This window comes from Stegodyphus dumicola, chromosome 3 (genome assembly GCF_044657685.1).
Source record: "Stegodyphus dumicola isolate Sdum_Otavi_A_Nest chromosome 3, ASM4465768v1".
Classification (NCBI taxonomy): Eukaryota; Metazoa; Arthropoda; class Arachnida; order Araneae; family Eresidae; genus Stegodyphus; species Stegodyphus dumicola.
This window is the reverse complement of record NC_140770.1, coordinates 234,112,186-234,132,850: the sequence shown is the minus strand read 5'-3', so window position 1 is coordinate 234,132,850 and position 20,665 is coordinate 234,112,186. Positions and strand designations below refer to the sequence as shown.

The 20,665-nt window shown below is 39.1% G+C and overlaps 1 protein-coding gene across 5 annotated transcripts in view; it reads right to left on the bottom strand.

The window, feature by feature from the left end:
* Positions 1-20,665, bottom strand: part of mv (lysosomal-trafficking regulator mauve) — a 284,054-nt gene that overhangs the window by 247,991 nt on the left and 15,398 nt on the right. For all 5 annotated transcript variants that reach the window (XM_085813916.1, XM_085813918.1, XM_085813920.1 and 2 more), the window contains exon 4: positions 18,913-19,105. In XM_085813916.1, coding sequence (XP_085670042.1) covers positions 18,913-19,105 — 193 coding nt within the window. The remainder of the gene's footprint in view (positions 1-18,912; positions 19,106-20,665) is intronic.

Below are 20,665 nucleotides of genomic sequence, written 5' to 3'. Positions count from 1 at the left end.
GAAAATTCAGTGAATACAATTTTACATTACTCTATAATAATGTTTTTTTAAAAAAAAACTTAGGTTTAGAGTTTTCATAAGCAAAATTTGTTCACAGAAGGCTTTTCAAAACTTTTGACATGTCATCACAAACATAAAAATTTTATACACCTTTGAATTAAATTTCACAATATATCTAATTTTCATCATTATAACTTCCACTTTAACATTCATAATACTATTATATTGTCGTGAAAAATCGTTCTTTTCGACCGAGCTCCTCGTAGCTTAGTGGTGAAGGCGCAGGACTCGAAACCTGAAGGCCCGGGTTCGAAACCCATCAACGGCAAGATACCTGATAATTGGTTTTTATGTACATTTTTGTCTTGTTAATGTTATCTTATTTATGTAAATTTCCATCTTATTCTTCCAGAACATTCCAAGCAGTGGCGTAGCGAGGGGGGGCAAGGGGGTGCATGATGCCCCGGGCGCTGCTCGTAGAGGGGCGCCAAATGGTCTCCAAACAAGATTTTCCTGAAAATTTCAGCTTTCATTTAGATCGATTTCTGGAAAATATATTTAAAATTAATAACTATTGTAATATAATTAATTATTTATTTTCTTGGTTTGTCTGATAAAATGTGTAATAAAATGTTTGCAGTACATCAACCAAAACGTTCTCCCTGACCACGTTATTTCTCCGAAATAAAGATATATTTTTATTTTTTTAAACGAAATGCACGTATATCTCCCACTTCTTATTTTTAAACGATAATACGACCTTGTCCCGAAATTCTCAAACATATCCAGTTTCCAAAATCCGATTCCATAATCTGGAAATAACATTTTGGGAAAATGCTAACGCTTCCGCTACAATGGATTGCGTTTGACTCTCCTGTAAACGACTGATGGCCTTCCTGGCTACCCATTCAACTAAGTCATCTTGCTGAGACATCGTATATTCACTGCTGCGAAGCATTCATTGCATGTCAATTGTTTTTAATCTCTTATTACAAAAGGAATACTGCAGGTCGTTCCTTACTCCTTATCTAAAACGCATAGTTTTCGACGTCACAGACAAAATTTGAATATTCTCATCTTTATAAACGTTACAATTTTCTTTTATAATCTCTTCTCTTTCCTTTTGTTCAAAAAGTTTGTCGATTATATGGTTATTTCATACCGAACCCACAATATCCCTTAATTGTTTTGAGCAGTGAATGTGACTGCATGACGTTACTCCGCAGTAGAAAAGAAACGGAACTTAAAACTTCACTACAGATCTACAGAGAAAATGTTTTTCCAAACCTAAGAGTCGCACTTCAAATACTACTTACTATTTCATTATCAAATGCTAACTATGAACGCTCGTTCAGCAAATTAAAATAAATTTTCACATATTTACAATCAACGATGAGACAAGATCCCCTAAGTCATCTAGCATTTTTTAGTGTGGAAAGAGAAAAATTTGAAAGGGTCGACTTTGATGAAGTAAATAATAAATTTGCTTTATCCAAGATAAGAAAAATGTATACATAGTAATTAATTGTATTCATGTATTATATTATTATTAATAAATATAACTGCTCGACCAAGTCGAGGTGCACGTGATTGAAGCGAGATGAGGGCAAATTAAAATTTTTAAGTTGGCTGGCGGTGTGTCTGAAAAATTTTAGATCTTTGGCACTCCAAGCGCGAACGTGTCCAGTTGGCTATGTCCTTCTGCATGCTAGGCCATACGAAACGTTGCTGTATCAGTTTCCTCGAAGCCTTGATGCCAGGATGTGACAGACGATGTAATTGACTAAAAATGGCATGGCGAAATCCGGAGGGAACATAAGGTCGAAAGCTTGAATCCTGAACATTACAATAAAGTGATTTTCCAGGTGACAGCTACATAGGCTGCAAGTTGAGATTGATGGAAGATTTGCTTTTCAAGAAGGTTTGTAGTTCTGAATCCCGGTGTTGTTCATCCGCAAGGGCAGCAAACTTTATTGGCGAAGGAACGGCTAGTTCATCAATACGAGACAAGGTGTCTGCAACAATATTCTGCGAACCCTCAATATAACGGATAGCTGTTGAAAACTGCCCTATGAAGTCTAGGTGTCTCATTTGACGAGGAGAAGTTTTATCCTGTTGAAAAGCATAGGTTAAGGGTTTGTGATCTGTGAAGATCATGAAAACGCGTCCCTCTAGCATATGTCGAAAATATTTGACAGCTTCATAAATTCCTAATAATTCGCCATCGTAAGTGCTACATCTGGTTTGTGCTGGTGAGAGGTTTTTAGAAAAAATATAAGTCTCCATAATTCTTGATCTTTCTATTGTAAAACTGCTCCTATACCTGTTGTTGATGCGTCAACGTGTAGAGACATTACGTTATTTTTTGGAAGCAGAAGAGATGAAAAATATGCAACGTCTTCGCCGGGAATCGAACCGCAGACCTCTGGAGTACCGGCCCAGCGTTCAGAACCACTACACCACGAAGACAGGCTACGAAAGCAGGAGAAAAATCTTATACACTTCCCTTTTTAAAGGGCGACTGGGGTTTTTAGGGGACCCAATCGCCAAATCCTGGGTGTGGAGAATCCTCATCCAACACCCCTTTTAGTTCGGGCGCCACTGTAGAGACATTAGGATTTTTGGAAGCAAGAGAGATTGAAAAATTAGCAACCGCCTTCGCCGGGAATCGAACCGCGTACCTCTGGCGTACTGGCCCAGCGTGCAGAACCACTACACCACGAAGGCACGCTAGGAAAGCGGGAGAAATACCTTATAAACGTAGAGTGATAATGGTTTAGATGCGGAAGGATACTGAAAATTTGTTGCCGAAATTAAATCATTTTTACATTTTTGGAACGCTTCGCGAGATTCTGTGGCCCAGGTTATAACACGTTTATGGTTTTTCTTACTTCCAACCAAAAAAGAATTTAGAAGTGTTTGTATGGTTTGCTGCATGAGGTCAGAAACGTCGATAAAAATTGAGCATAGCAAGAAATCTTTAAATCCTTCACTGTAGATGTTTCGGGCATATTGCGGATAGCGGTAACTCTGGAAGCGGTCGAACGCCATCAGCGGAAATTTCATGACCAAGAAAGGATACTCTTGGTTGGCCAAAAACGCATTTGGAAGGATTAAGACTGACACTGTATCTTTGAAAACGTTCAAAAACTGTTCTCAAATGTGATAGGTGTTCTTGCTCTGAAGAGGAGGCGATTAAGACTTCATCAAAATAAGGTACACGAAAGTCGAGGCCGATTAACACCTGATTCATGAAGCATTGTAACGTTTGAGCAGCATTGCATAAACCGAAAGTCATGACCGGAAACTCAAATAGTCCAAAAGGCGTAATAACCCCAGTTTCAGCTGGGTTAACAGCTGGGAATATCAGCTGGGTTAACGGGCACTTGGTGATACGTCCGCTCAAGATCAAGGGTTGTAAAAATAGCTTTTCCCTCTAAAACTTGCATACAGTCTTGAATATGCGGGACTGGGTAACAATCAGAAATTGTAGCTGCATTTAACCGGCAATAATCACCACTTACCATTTCTTTTCCGAACTAGATGGAGCGGACTGGCCCATGAACTTTTTAAAGGACGGCAAATTCCCTCTTCCATCATGTATTGAAATTCCTCTTTGGCAGCTTTAAGCTTGTCCGGAGGTAAGTGTCTTGGTTTAGCGGCAATTGGAGGTCCGTTAATTTCAATATAATGTAATACATCGTGCTTGGGTTCGGAAATACCTATAACTGAGCGCGTGATTGTAGGAAATTCTCTGAGAAGTTGATGTTCTCTGAGAATTTACCCGAAATCAGTTTAATGCTCAAATCTTGACTATTGCGAATTACTCCCGGATAAGTAAAGTTGCTTGTGGAATCTATCAAACGACGATTCTTAAGATCGACAAGCAAAGAAAATTTTTGTAAAAAGTCAGCGCCAATAATAGAATAATAGGACAGTAGCAATAATGAATGGCCATTGGAAGTTGCGGGGCAATCCTAAATCAACAGATATTAGGCGTTCATTAAAAGTTTGAATAGGAGTTCCATTTGCTACATAAAGTTGTAACTTAGTAAGGCGCTTTTGTTCGTGAAAATGTGGTGGAAGGACAGAAACATCAGCCACGGTGTCTACAAGAAACCTTAAGCCCGAATTCTTTTCGGTGACGAAAAGGCGTGCAAAATTCCGGCCGTTGTGATTCACGACTTCGAGCAACGGCCCTTCTCGTTTCCCTGGTCGTTATAACGACACACGGTGGGTGGCATTTGTTTGCCTTGTTTCCAAATATGTGGTGATAAAAAACAAATACCCGGAGGAGGGCTTTCATAACGTTTTCTCAGTGGGCCACGACGTGTATTTCGACCACGTGATTTGTAGCAGTTGCGCGGTAAAGGTTCAGCTTGGATGGCTACTAGTTGAGTTACCTGTTTGGACAAATCATCAATTTGAGCCTGTAACACCACACTACCTGCATCAGGAGCCTGCACTGCGTCTATTTGCCCTGAAATGGCCAGCTCGTGAATTTTATCAGCGATTTCAGGAAGATTTTTAAGTGGCTCGCTACTGGCCGCTAAAATGGTTTGCATGCTAGATGGGAGTCTATTCATCCATAATGTTTTAAGAATGTTAGGTTACCGGCGGCTACGTCTGACATTTTAGACAGCAATTGTGAAGGCCTTATATCACCCAACTGTAAATCGTGCAACAGCTGCTTGATTTTAACTGTCTCGGATTGATTCTTCATAAACAGAAATTAATTTTTTTTAAAAAAGATTTGTATTTGTCCGTCGCCAATGGATTCAAAATTATTTCACTAGCTGATTGCAGTACCTCTGATTCTAACGCGGCGAACATTGCATAACATTGAGTTTCGTCGGCAGTAATGTGACTCAATTTAAACTGCGCATCCAATTGAATGAACCCTAACGATGGGTCTCGGCGACAAAAAGGTGGTGGCTTAACTGCCACTCGCTCCAATTGTGAAGCAGCATCGTTGTCAACCAATTTAGACTAATCAAATATGCACAGTAATAATATGTATAGAAAAATAATCAATATGTATATAGTGAAACAGTTTCTTGGTACTTGAAATCAGGAGAAATTGGCGACCAGACTGAATCTCAGACGATACATATATCCACCGAAATTATGACAGAAATATGTTGACTCACCGGAATGCGTCACAACGCTTGAAATCACAGGTGAAATGTCTTACTTGCATCTCATCACACTGAATAACTTACTGGTGCTCAGAATTTTGACATATAAACTCCATATTCGTGCAACATTGAAGGTTGCTATTCGTAATAAATACGGTTCACCAATTATGGTAGTACAATTTTTTGAGACAGATCGTTAAATAATTATAACAATTGAATAGAATAAATATTATTTTGTTTTTGGTTGCTATGGGTTACCAGACTGGCAGAGTTGAGTTGTAGTAGGCAAGTTACCACATATCTATTTATCTATAATGTATATTAAACTTTTAAATATTTAAAAATTGTGCTTTTTAAAAACACTTATGTAAATATGCAAAATAAATAATTTAACTAATTCTAGATCATCGTATGTCTGATTTTTTTCGCTGACACAGATGCATTTCAGAATCCAAGGCTATTGTAGTTAGGTAGTGACTATTCTTAATATATTTTTGAGTATTTTATAGCAGATTCAGCATTTTATTATCATTTACATTATTTTCTTATTGCGAATATATTCTATACATTATATACTGGAAGTTTTTTTTTGGGGGGGGGGCGCCAATAAGGTATTTTGCCCCGGGCGCCAGTTATGCTTGCTACGCCACTGATTCCAAGTCTGGAATGTTTCAGCATGTTCACCAGTTGTATATAACAGGGTTCGTAGCCACATTTTAGTTACAAAAATAAGCACCTATAAGCACTTTTCAAGCACATTTTAAGGAAAAAATAAGCACCTGTCTAATTACATTGTACACAACCTTAAAAGAAAAATTAGACTTGTATTTTAAAATATGAGCAATGCAATATTTATTAAGAAAATGAGCATTACCTCAACCATGGAAAACAACTCTTTTTTTTTTTTTTTTAAATTTTAAATAACAGTTCAATTTACAAAATTAGTTTACAATGAGAGAAGAAGAAAAAAAAAAAAAAAAAAAGCAGAACTTGGCACCTAATAATAAATACAATTTATTTTTCCACTCATATTAATATTTAAATAATTTAACTTAAATCAAAATTCTGAACATTTTCTAAATTTTTATTGCATAACAGTTTTCCCTTAACATTTATTCCAAGCAAAGTAATTTAAATAACAAAGAGGCACATTTCTGAAATCAGAAGACGGGAAATTGCTTCATGCAGTCTCCTTTAACAGTAAAAGCTTAACTAACCCGCATACTCGGAAATTGCCGAATATTCCGGATAGTAACTGGAAAAAGAGGAGTGGGGGAGATTGTAGCTGTTCTTTAGATTTCTCGGCTAAATAGATGATTTTTGACATTTCGATATGTGCATCATATAAAAATAGAACAACGGAACTGAGAAATAATCTGCTTAGAAAGCACAGTAAAACTCTTTTAAGTGTTCATAAACAAATCTCAGACTGAACATCAAAATTAATTATCTCTGAAAAATACAGCAGACATTATTGCGCAATACATGCGGCATAATTCTTCCAAATGTGATATTACGCAATCGGAATAAACAGCTACCGGTATTCGGAGGATAAAGAACTAAATAAAGGAAAAGAAAGAGACTTACTAATCTGGGGTGTTTCTGATTCTAATTTTCAACAGACTGCGTAAAATTTCCAGAATAGAATCAATCTTCGCTTAGGTTGCGTAGACCGCAAAAACTTTTAGTCCTAATCAATCTAGATTGTACAATGACAAAACAAAAAATATTTTGACTATTTGATTACTTTCCTTTTATTTAAGCCATTCCAAATATTATTCCCTATAAAGCTAATCTGTGCAAAAACACACCCATTTTTTGAAGTTTATCTATACTTCAGCAGTTACTGCAACTATATTATTCTAAATATTCATGCATGTACTCATAATATAAGCATAATGATCATAATAAACACGAATATGAACTGACCACGTGGAGCGAGAATGCAAATTATTAAAATCTTGATACAAATTAGTATTTAGGTGGGAGGAATTCTCGCGCGCACCATAGGTTACGGTAATGCACAGAAAGGGGGAAAAGCGATTTCCGGGAGTATGATTCACCATCTGACGTTGCATATAAGAAAGAAAAATTGTTTATTTAGTTTCGGCTTTGGTACGGGCAAAAAATGTGCGTTCATTAAAAAAAAAAGGATAAAAAAAGCACTAAAAGCAAAAAACAAGCAATAAAAACAAAAAAAATAAGGGCTTTAAAGAAAAAGTAAGCACATATAAGGGCCTTTATATTTTATTTTCAAATATAAGGACTTATAAGCACTTGTAAGGACCGCTACGACCCTGATATAAGTAGCTCTTCATTCAGTTCGAGTTAATAAATGTCTTGAGTTTAGGCTTGAGAACTTGCCTATTCATTTGTAGAATCCCCTCATCTATGCGACAGTTTGGTGGAGGCGCTGGGTATTTCTCAGTTACTACAGCAGAGTTATGCCGAAGCTTGCGGATTCGAGGACTTCCTCCCAAGTTTGGACTCTTACAGGATTCGCGTAAAAGATCGAGAAAGATGGTTGATGAGAATGAAACCGAACAGAATCCTCCAGCAGCAGCTAGTTCTGCTTTGAGTAATATCGCACCAATACCAATCCTGACGTACAAACTACCCAGAAGCCCGTGTATATTCACTGGGGACAGCCAAGAAGATACTAATAGATGGCTCAAGGACTTTGATTGAATCGCCAACTATAACCACTGGGATGGTCAAATGTGTCTGGCGAACGTCATATTTTTTATCTTGGCAGAACTGCTTGACAGTGGTTCGATAATAATGAAGACACATTTACCAGTTGGACTGTTTTCAGGACTACTCTTAAGAACACCTTTTTCGAAGCAGCTGATGTAAAGTGCCAAGCTGAACGAGTACTACTCACACATGCCCAGTAAATCGATGAGACGTCTGAAACTTACATTCAAGCTGTTCTTGCTCTCTGCCGAAAAGCAAACCCATCCACGTCTGAAGACGAGAAAGTGGCCCATCTTATGAAAGGTATTACTGAAGACTTGTATCAGGTCCTTTCGTCCGAGGACTATGACAGCATCGATGCCTTCGTGAAATGCTGCCGTCACATAGAAAGCCTTCGACGAAGACGTATCGCCCGATCATGATTCCAGAGGCTGCCTAATGTCTCCACGGTGTCGGCCGATGCGGACACCGGTTACTGTAGGGAAAGACGCCAGATATTTGAAAATGCAAGAGCCGCAAAGACGTCCAACCCACGACAGGACAGGGATACTGAATCTACATACAGCCTCGACGACGAATTGGCACAACCTAGTTTTTCCCGAATAAGGAGCAGTTCACCTTATCCGCGACGCTCTCTCAATTGCCGACAATCGCAATCACCAGTACGCCGTTCCAGCCGTTCCCCATGCCGAACCAATGAGGAAAACTAGTCAAGCGACCTGTACAGGAGGTGAGGCCACATTTGAAGAAAATCCTCTGATGTACACCACAGCCAAGTTAAAAAAGAATAACACTTTTATAACCGTGAACGGACAGTGTGTGAAAGCCCTTGTTGATCCGGGTGCCGATTATTCTGTCATATCTGACGAGTTACGTCGACATCTAAATGCTCCTATGTTTACTGAGAATGGACCTGTATTGAAAACTGCCTGTGGTAAAACTGTAGCCACCTCGGGACGCTGTGTATTAACAGTTGATTTGAATGGGACTAAGAAGCTGTTTGAATTCCTTGTGTTTCCTGAATGTAGTCATGAAATGATACTTGGATGGAACTTTTTCCGTGCCACTGATGCCGTTATCGATTGTGGAAATCAAGAACTTACACTTTCAGAAATCCTTCCAGAGAATGAATATTTAAATAAGTCAGAGCCCTCCTTGTTTTCCGCAACCGATTATGTAATTGAAGCAAACACTGCAAGGTGAATATGTGCCCTGAATTCAGAACCACGGGAAGCAGATGGAGCTATGATTGTTGGAAATAGATTTCTGATGTGCGAAAAAGAACTAGCGATACCAGCTTCAATTGTCACTATAGAGGATAGTTGTGGTAAATTACGGGTAACTAATTGTTCTTGATGAACCCAACTGATACCGAAAGGGATGAATGTAGCCTGTTCAACGACCATAAAAAACGACACTATTTGCTCCCTAAGTGATCAGGCTCCAGAAGGTTTCAAGGGACATAGGTCCAGGAAAAGGTTATCTCAAGAAAACTTAAAAGAAATTGTCAATACTGATTTGACCAATGCTGAGAAAGATGAGCTATTGAGTCTACTATATGAATTTAGTGACATTTTTGACTTCAACAGTATTGCGAAAAACTCATGCAATGCGGTGATACAGGTGACAGTGATACAGATTGATACAGGTGACAGTGCATCAATCAAACAAAGGCCATACCGTGTGTCAGCCACTGAGAGACATGCGAGTGCAGATGAAGTTTAACGAATGCTAAAAGAAGATGTGATACAACCATCAGACAGTCCATGGTCATCTCCAGTCGTGCTTGTGAAGAAGAAAAACGGTGAATGGCATTTTTGTGTCGATTACAAAAAATTAAACAAGGTAACTAAACAGGACGTCTATCATTACCTCGCATCGATGATGCGTTGGACTGCCTGGCTGGTGCAAAAATTTTCTCTATAATGGATCTGAAATCAGGCTACTGGCAAATAAAGGTTGATGATAAAGACAGAGAAAAGACAGCTTTTGTGACTCCATATGACCTCTGAATTTAAAATCATGCCGTTCGGATTATGCAATGCTCCAGCCACATTTGAGCGGATGATGGACACAGTACTAAGAGTTCTCAAATGGAATATTTGTCTTTGCTACCTCGATGACATAATTGTGTACGCACCTAATTTTGAAGAACATCAAAAGCGTTTGAGGGAAATACTGAAATGTATCCAAACAGCAGGACTGACGCTTAATTCCAAGAAATGTTCATTCAGCAAAAAGAAGCTGACTACACTGGGACACTTAGTCAATGACATAATTGTGTACGTACCTAATTTCGAAGAATATCAAAAGCATTTGAGGGAAATACTGAAATGTATCCAAACAGCAGGACTGACGATTAATTCCAAGAAAAGTTCATTCGGCAAAAAGAAGCTGACTATACTGGGACACTTAGTCGATCAACATGGGATATATCCCGATCCACAAAAGGTAGAATAGCAAAGTTCCCTGTTCCGAAAAATATCACCGATGTTCAAAGTTTTCTGGGTTTGTGCTCCTACTACCGACGATTTATCAAAAATTTCGCAGATATCGCAAAGACCCTGCATGACTTGTTGAAGAAAGATGCAAAATTTTCTTGGAACGTGTTACAGATTGAATCTTTCACAACGCTCAAAAGGCTGCTGACCAGTGGCACTGTTTGGGGACATTTTATTCCAGACGCAGAAACTAGGATACATTCCGACACTAGTGGCTATGGCATCGGTGCAGTACTGGTTCAGATCCAGGATGGCAAAGAAAGACCAATAGCCTATGCATTCAGGTCCCTTACAACAGCTGAAAGGAACTATTCCACCACCGAAAAAGAAAGCCTTGCTGTCATCTGGGCAATTAGTAAATTCAGGCCATACCTCTACGGAAAATCCTTCACGGTAGTCACAGATCACCACTCTCTATGTTGGCTGGCCAATGTTCAGGATCCATCCGGAAGACTTGCACGGTGGGCTCTCAGGTTGCAGGAATACGACATAAATATCGTCTACAAGAGCGGTCGCAAACACTCCGATGCAGATTCACTATCAAGGAAGCCTCTTATAGAACCAATAATTGAGAACAATGAAGACATCCCTTTCTTTGCAGCGATCGTAGATTATGGAAAAGAGCAGCAGAAGGACAAACAATTAAAATCCATCATTACAACTCTCAAGAGAGGTGACACATACCAAAATTATCAAATAAGAAATGGTATACTGTACAAAAGAAACTAGGATCTATGGGACAGCAATGGCTCTTGGTGGTACCAAAGCAACTTCGTAGTGAGGTTCTAAGAAGTCTTCATGATGCTCCAACTGCTGGCAATCTCGGATTTGCCAAAACATACCGAATAAGGAGGAAGTACCATTGGCCAGGGCTATATGGAAGCACACGGCGGTATGTATCACATTGTCGAGAATGCCAAAGACAGAAATCACTGCCACAACATCCACCAGGACAGCTTCATCCGATAAAACCTCCTGACACACCGTTTACCAAAATTGGAATAGATTCACTTGGACGCTTTCCTGGAGGTGTGGCGGTGCGATGCAACAACAAGGATGAAGTACAGAAGATAAGTCAGTTCCTAGCTCAGCACGATAACCTAAAGGATACAGTACACACGCGTATACCACGGAAGAGAACACCGAAATGCACAATCGACAATATACCGTACAAAACCTCGGAGGTGGAAGTACAAGAAATGCTACAAAAGTCTTACAAACTTGGGAATGAAGAGTGTAGAGTCCTCTTCAAGCGCCCGGACAGAAGGAATAGAGCCACAAAGTGGGTGATTGAATGTACCCCTGGTGCCTTTCATGTCCTCATGTCCAAATGAAGATTGTTCCAATGATGGAGGGAACATAGTATCTACGAGTTTACAGAAGCCAAGCGCTGTTTCCGCTGTCAGGACCTGGAACATACATCGAAAGACTGCTGCCACAGGCCTTACTGCACTTACTGCAGAGGCTGTCATGACATTAACGAATGTAAGGCGGACTGCCCTGAATGCATTAACTGCATCATAGCAAACAGAGATTCAAAAGTTAAAGTGGATACACACCATACAGCGTACGCAGCAAACTGTCCAACATTCCATGCGCACATCCAGAAGATTAATGCACGTACTGACTACAGCGAGGACAACTAACTTAATAGCCCAGCAAGCAAGGCATCGTCTACCTACTACAACAGCCAGTTCACTTAATAACAAGCGCACCTCTCTAGGAAGCAAGTCAAGTATTTTCACAGTTAGTAATTTTACCTTAAAAGTCAATTAATTTACAAAAGTAATGGAAGTGAATTCAAGAACAGAGGAAAGCAATGTGCTCAAGTTTGTCCAAATCAACCTCCAAAGAGCGTGCGCGGCTACTGCACAGCTAGTGCAACATGCTTTGGAGGAAGAGGCGGACTTCCTTTTAATTCAAGAACCTTTTCTTTATGCAGGGCAAGCAGCAGAATTTCCCCTCCAATGGACCGTCATCCAGGATTCAGGAAGTGAGGGAACAAGAGCGGCAGTAGTTTGTTGCCACAGCAGATGGTTGCCAGTTGTGCTAGCAAAGTCAAGAGACATGGTCACAATTGCAGTCGAGGCTATGGGACTGAGTGTCCTGATCACGAATGTTTACATTCCACCTACAGTAGACGTTTCTCCCACATTAGATGCCTTGCAGAATATCCTTACGTCCTACCCGCATGCACACCATGTATTGGCAGGAGATTTTAACTCTCATGCGGAGGACTTCGGATATCCAACCACAGACCCAAGAGGTAGAGAAGTTGTGGACTTCATTGCATGCAACGGACTCATTCTTCATAACGTGCCGGACAGTCTGCCGACCTTCGAGACCCAAATGGGAAAAGAATGGCCCGACATCACTCTGTCAACAGCGCGTCTGGATCAGAAAATACAGCACTGGAGCGTAAGTGACACTCCCTCAAACTCGGACCATCGCTATATAACGTTCCAGATAGGTCAGCCACATGCGCAGTTTATGAACAAGCATTATAGAACCAATGGCAGAAAATTAAAACAACTTGTAAGCAGGCTAGGACCAGTACTAGAGCAGGTGGATGAGGCACTTATGAAATGTCAGCACATAAAGGATGCTGACGACTTAACCACCAGTATGATATGAGATATTCAATCTATCTGTGATGCCACCCTAGGCCTGAAATCACCAAAAGTTTTAAGAGTGGCAAACTGGTGGACGAAAGAGCTCCGTGCACATCGCAGTCGCACCAGGGCATTTAGGCGTAAGATGAAGAGCGAAAGAGACCCAGACAGGAGGCAAGCCCTTAGTGTTCTTTATAATAAAGAGCAAGCTCAGTACGAAAGGGCAATTACAGCCGCAAAACTTGCCAGCTGGAGGGAGTTCTGTACTAAGAATGTAGAAGTCTATGGTGCTCTCCACAAGAAAGTTTCGAACAAAGTTTACAGACCACCGGAGCTAAGAGCCTTTGCAGGGCAGCAGGCTGGACACATAACAGAAATCACGCTCAGGACAATTCTTGACGCCGTACTTCCGGAAGAGGATATTACAGATCCGTCCGACCACCAGGCTTATACGCTGCACACATCTGTCCCAGATGATATGCCATTTACGGAGAAGGAAGTCTCCGCAACGATCAAAATTCTCCCAAAAATAAAGCCCCTGGTCCGGACTCAATAGACTATCCAATCTTGAGAGCAATACATAAAGCAAGATCCGGCTTTCTCACGTGTTATTTTAACAAACTGCTAGCACTGCAAAGCTTTCCGGAACCTTACAAAACGGGGCAGGTTGTGCTCTTTAAGAAAGAAGGGAAGGATCCAAACAGCCCATCCTCTTTTAGGCCGATTTGTCTTCTCCCCGTAATAGGGAAACTCTATGAGAAGCTCCTAGTCCAGCGGCTTAAATTTCATATGACGCAGAGTGGGGCAATCTCTGACGCACAATATGGATTCAGAGAGCTACGCTCAACGATTGCTGCCCTATCAAAGATAAGAGACTATATCAGCCACTTGCATGAAAGGAAACAGCATGCAGCAGTTCTAAGTCTGGACCTGCAAAGCGCATTTGACTCTCTGTGGTGGCCCTCAATATTAGAGGCACTGCACCAGGCAAGGATCCCTGATAACCTCTTGCAGGTTTTCAAGCAATACCTGTCTAATAGAAAGTTCATAGTAACACACACTGGCGGTGTCATAACCAGAAGCCAGACAAAAGGCTGTCCACAGGGATCTTGCGCGGGTCCAGACTTGTGGAACGCAACTTTCGATTCCATCCTATGATACGAATGGCCGTCCCATACACAGATAGTAGCCTTTGCGGATGACGCGACCTTTGTGGTGGGCAGCAAGAGTAGAGATGAACTGCAGCAAAACTGCAATGATGTAATTGATACCTTCTCTCGGCTATGTCAGGAGAAAAAGCTAATAATTTCTGAGGCAAAATCGAAATATATAATTTATCATAAGCCAGGCCAAACTTTAATAAGAAACCCAACCATCCAGTTTAATGGGAAGACCATCAAAAGGGTCAGAGAACTAAAACTCCTGGGTATTATATTGGATGAAAAGTTCACCTGGCTGCCTCACCTTAAAGCCCAAAGAGAAAAGGCTCGCCGAATCGCAAACAATCTGCAAAAAATGCCAGGCCCGCACTGGGGCCTTCGGCCCAATAACTACAAGATACTTTACTCCACTGTCGCGGAGAGGGTCCTAACCTATGGAGCAGCCATCTTGGCAGCCCCGATGACAGTCAGAAAGGCAAAATTGCTAAGTAGTGCACAGCGACCATTTGTCCTGTAGGCCTGACGAAGACCTACAGGACAACGTCGACTGCAGCCGCTTCGGTATTAGCAGGGCTTATGCCGCTCCCAATCAAAGCGCAGCAAGAAGCCTCAATTGCAAAGGTGACGCAACTCCAACAGCCATGCACATATGGAGATACATGCTATCTGCCAGAAGTCTACGAAACACGCAGGTTCAAACTAAGCACACATCCGTCGGAATATGGACTGGGCATAAGGACTTTCCGCTCACCAGCGTTAACCCCGCGCTTAGACGGACCAGGGGCCGTGTTTTATACAGACGGGTCAAAAATTGATAACGCTGTAGGCAGTGCCTATATAGCCTATATAAATGGAAACATAGCAAAGGAATGGAAGGGCCGTCTGGGCGCACAAAACTCAGTGTTCCAAGCGGAAGTAGTTGCCCTCACAAAGGCAGTGAAATGGGCAATTGACACACGGCAGAGTCGAGCTACGATATTTACTGACAGCCTGTCAAGCATTTATGCTATCAACAACCCTCTCCAGCGCTCCGCACTAATCTTGCACCTGCAAGAAGTCCTCCGTCTACAAGAAAAGTCAATGAGAATCCAAATTTCCTGGGTGAAGGCGCACGCCGGAATCCAGGGAAATGAAGCAGCAGACGCTCTTGCCAAGAAGGCTGCCCAAAATGAGGAAACGGAGCAGATTCAGGTGCCCCTGCCCCGGTCATGCCTAAAGAGGCAAATAGAGGAGTCCACCATTGGAAACTGGCAGAATGAATGGGACCAAATCCTGCAAGGCCGCAGAGCATATGAGTTCCTGCCCAAGGTAGAGGTGGACCGGCTCATCTCAGCACCCTACCTCACGCGATATACAACAGGCCACAGCCCCTTTCCGACGTACTTTGCAGAAAGGGGTCTAGCAACAACTGATATGTGTGTTTGTGACAACGTGGGCTCACCAGACCATTATGTCATGGAGTGCCCCTTAACAGCAGAATGGCACATCAAATTCCCAACTACCAATGTTCTGCCTTTCAAACGCCTTCTCGTAAAACATCGAGGCACGCGGCAAAAGCTTAAAAGCATAATGGACAAACTAGAAAAAATGGGCATAGACCTCTGCAGGCCAGAATAGGGCACATGCAATAAACACAATTGGCATAAAAGCGTCTTACAACTGTGAAGTCTCTAGATGGTTGCAGGGCCAGGGTAATACCCGAGTAGTCATAGAAAGCCGTCCGGGTGCCCTGTCCTGCTGTCACCTGTCACCTGTTACTCGAAATGGGAACCGGTGGATTATAGTTTGCACAGATTACCTTACCAGATTTGAAGTCACAAAGGCAACACCGACAACTGAGGGCACCGAAATTGCCAAGTTTATAGTCGAAGAAATTGTACTGAAGCATGGTGCCCCCAAAGAAATGATAAGTGACCAAGGACGCAACTTCCTATCCAACGTTGTTAAAGAAGTAATTCATCTACGCAAGACATCTCATCTGCTGACGACTGCTTACCACCCTCAGACCAATGGCTTAACTGAAAGATTCAATAAAACATTGGCAGACATGTTGTCCATGTATGTAGGCGTTGAACAGAAAATTTGGATACTATTCTACCATCTGTAACCTATGCCTATAATTCAGCCAAACAAGACACAGCGGGATTCAGCCCATTCTTTCTCATTTATAGCAGAGATATCCAGACTCCTCTCGACGTAATTTTCCCATACAGTATCGAAGATAGTTATGCGCAACATCTAACCACTACAGCTGAAGAAGCTAGACAGCTTGCAAAACTCCATATTCTTAAAGCGCAAACCACAGACAAGTGCCGATACGACGAGAGACATCGACCTGTCAGCTACAACATCGGAGACTTTGTCTGGGTCTTCACTCCAGTATGAAAGGTTGGATTATCCGAAAAGCTCCTAAGACGTTACTTTGGACCGTATCGAATAAAACGACAGCTCTCAAAAACGTGACGTACGAAGTAGAAAGTATGGAACAAAATAAGAAACGACGGAATTCAAAAGACATCGTTCACATATTGAGATTGAAGCCCTATCTTGATCCGAAGGTACAACTAGACGATGAAAGAAAGCCCAATATTTCCAGGAGACCTGTTACAAGAAGCCAGACCAGATTGCAGTGGGACACTGCTTCTTCCTAAGAAGGGGGAAATGTAGCAAAAAATCGCTCTTTTCGACCGAGCTCCTCGTAGCTTAGCAGTGAAGGCGTAGGACGCGAAACTCGAAGGCCCGGGTTCGAAACCCATCAACGGCAAGATGCCTGATAATTGGTTTTTATGTAAATTTCCTTCTTGTTAATGTTATCTTATTTATGTAAATTTCCTTCTTATTCCAGAACATTCCAAGTCTGGAATATTTCAGGATGTTCACCAGTTGTATATAAGTGGCTCTTCATTCAGTTCGAGTTAATAAAAGTCTTGAATTTAGACTTGAGCACTTGCCTGTTCATTTGTAGAATCCCCTCATCTACGCGACAATATAAATTACAGTTTTTATTACTATTATTTTTCCTTATTTTACACAAAACTGCAAGAGCCATCACAGCTTCCTCCAAATGCAAACATATCCATCTCTTGGACAAATCTGCATTAATTAATTGACATATTAATTCACCAATGGAAAGGGATGCTCAACAGTTACTTAAAAAGGCCTCTGTTCCTTTTATAAAATAACTGGCATTTTTTAACTGCACTAAACATACAATTTAATTTTAAAAATTAAAACATATTTCTGTTACATATTAAAAAATAAATAAGACAATAATTATATATGAAAAAATACTTTATTTTCATAAGACAGGAAACTTCAAAGTTTATCTTAACACAGTCTACCTTTCTAAACAATTATTCATTAATTTTTAACATTATTTATGACATTTACATTCAATTCGAACATTATTTCTATACCAATTTTCCAAAATTATTTCTTTCATTTTTCATATTTGCATCACTTTAAAAATAATTATAAAGTTCTTAATAATTCCAAATTTTCAATATAAATTCAAAAATAGTATAATTATTTTTCTTTATGACCTTCCCTAAAAATAATTCTAAAATCTTAAAATGATTTACTAAATCTTATGTAATTTAATCAAATTATTAAAATTCATATTTCTGATACCATAAAAGTATATTTTATCATACAACAGTGCTATATTTTTAAAATCCATTTTAGTATGAAAAATATCAGTTTATAATATAAATTCAAGACAGAAGAGCATAAGTAAAAATTTCTACCACACATTTTAAGCACAATTTTCAGTCCTGCACCAGTGAAAAAGAACCCAACTAATTTATTTGCATAACAGCTGAATTGAGCAAAGCAATATAATAGACATGTAGCAAGCCCTTTTGAACACATTAAATTACTTTCATTCTTGATGGCAAAAATCAATTTGATGATTCACTCTATGATATTTTACTGATGAACGTAATTTCACATCATACTTCCCTACTCGATCCTGATATAATTTGAAAATTCTTTTCCCTCTCTTTTTGATTTGCATTCATACATTATATTATATATAAATTATTATTAGTCCACAGGTGTTAGCCCAGAAGACCTATTAATTTCGTTTTGGCAGTTTGCATCGAAACTTTAAATGTCAGTTCACTTTTCAAATTGTTGCCTTCAAATATTATCCCCCTATATTATATTTAAAGAAATTAAATAATGAAGAATCTGCATAAATGTATGTAAAAATTTTATCTCTAGCGCACGAAACTGTTTATCGGAAATTCTAAAGATATGCTGATTTTCAAATTATTTTGAGATATTACTGTTGAATTGATACTTATGTTTTAAGTCCAAAGAACATTTAATAAGTAAAGGTAACACATAAAAGGTTAAAAAAAGTTCCTTTGGGCATAATGTAAAATTTGAAAGCTTTGAGATTTTTTTTTATTATTATAGATTATTTTATTTCACTCATTTAGATTTTTGAACTGGCAAATAGTTCATCTACTGGCATTTGATGTGGCAGGCATACATCCTGCCAACTCATTAAAAAATGGAAGCTTACCAAGAGAAAGGTTTTGATTAGAAAAGTTCCAGTTCTCAAATTTTTGAGTTCAGTTTTTGAAATAAGCTGTGTCATCAGCTTTACACAACCTCTGTGTCATAGATTAATCTAGAAATGTTGCAATCAGGAAAGTTATTACTACTTTAAGAATACAGAGAAGAAATACACAAATTAGAAATGAGGAATTAAGAAGATATATGTATTTTTTATCTTACATATATACTCATACAAAACACTATACAATGAAAAATTAAAAACAGCCTCATAACTTACTTGTAATCCAATACTATCTAAAGTCCACAATATTTTCCAACCTCTGCCTTCTAGCAAATATTTTTGAAAAGTTTCAGAAATTGTTGAATGATCAGATTCAGAAGAAGAATTGGTTTTTACAGACTCACAAAGCTGGTACATATCTGAAAGCAGCTGATGAGCAAGAATATTCCCTGAACTCTTCCATTGAAAACTAAAAGTTAAAATGTGTGTTAATATGAATTTTAAAAGAGTGGTTTTGTAAGAGATATTGTAAATTATAAAAAATAGGTATTAGTAGTATTCAAAATGTGTTTAAATATGACAAGTTTTATACTCTTATTACATGATGCTCATTTTTTATATTCTGATTATGTGATGCATTTCCTTGAAGTTATACTTTACTTTCAAAGTCAAGCATAACTTCAGGAAAATACTATTCACTCATAATATTGACACATCTGAAAATTTATTAAAAACTTTATAAAAAATTTCTTTACGTGGATAAAATACTAAAATGATAATTCTCATAATTAGCTTTTGATCAAATAAATAAATACTCTTTGAGGAATTAACCAACCCACACCCCTGTTTTACTGATGTGATATTACACTCCTGTTTGTGAAAAGCGCAACACAATAAAGGAATCATGCAAATAAACTGAAACTTACAAGAAATGTAAAGCAGAATGTGATATACAATTCAGAGTGTTAGTGAACGTATGGGCTGAGCAGTTCACCCTGAAATGTTCCATTAGCCACATAAATAAAAGACTGTAATGGAACATAAAAAAGTAATATTTTGATATCTACTACTGTTAATATTTCATAAGAAATAACTACTCTTCATCTGCTACACCTCTTGATAATCCAGATTAATTTTTGTAAAGAAAGGTATAAGTTCAATTTTGTCCTGGCATATTGGAAAAAAAAAGAATTATATTTTAGACTACATGAAATGGATTCAAATTTACAGAATTCGGGCATCAAAAAAGCTAGAATACAGAACTTATAAAACAGTAAGGGATAAACAATAGCAATGAAATGTGAAAAACTTATGATAAGCACTTATGTCTGTCATATGTTATATCCATTACAGGCATCTCTTTACTACTTAAAACAGTTCATTCTTAACTAAAGAATGAACTGTTTCCTTAAACATCTACCAGAATGATTGGGGACATCTAAGACAATTTTCAAGTTCAACAGGATTTCATATTATAAATACATCTGCTTTTATGAGTGAAATTAAGTCCCTCCCCACAAATCTCACATGATTTTAAATGCAAGTTTTTGATATTCAAGCTGGTAATAAGATATTTTTATAATTTTAAAGCCAAATTTTTTCTCATTTATTTAGCTTTTCTACTGCAAATTCCATTTTTTTATATGCCTAACTATCTGGAATTTTCATGTATCCAGAATTCTGCATTTCCTGAGGTTTCCAGATAGTTGAGCTTTTGCTGCACTGTCAACAAAAAATATTACATCAGAGAGGTTGTGCAGCCTGAAGACATACCCTTCGCTCACTGTAATCCTGCAGGTATATTTCATGCGAGAAACAATGTCTGTCCATGTATTGCTAAAATATTCAAGATTTCTTTACAGCATATCAAGTATCACTTCTTCCTAGGCCAGCTCAGGTACTGAGTCAGGTTTTGAGCATGCCTGGTGTTTTGTGGGTTTTCAATAACACTCCTCCTACAGCCAATATGGATCAGCTTAAGGTTCTGATAGAAATAATATAAAATACTACTTCTTAGGTATATATTCAA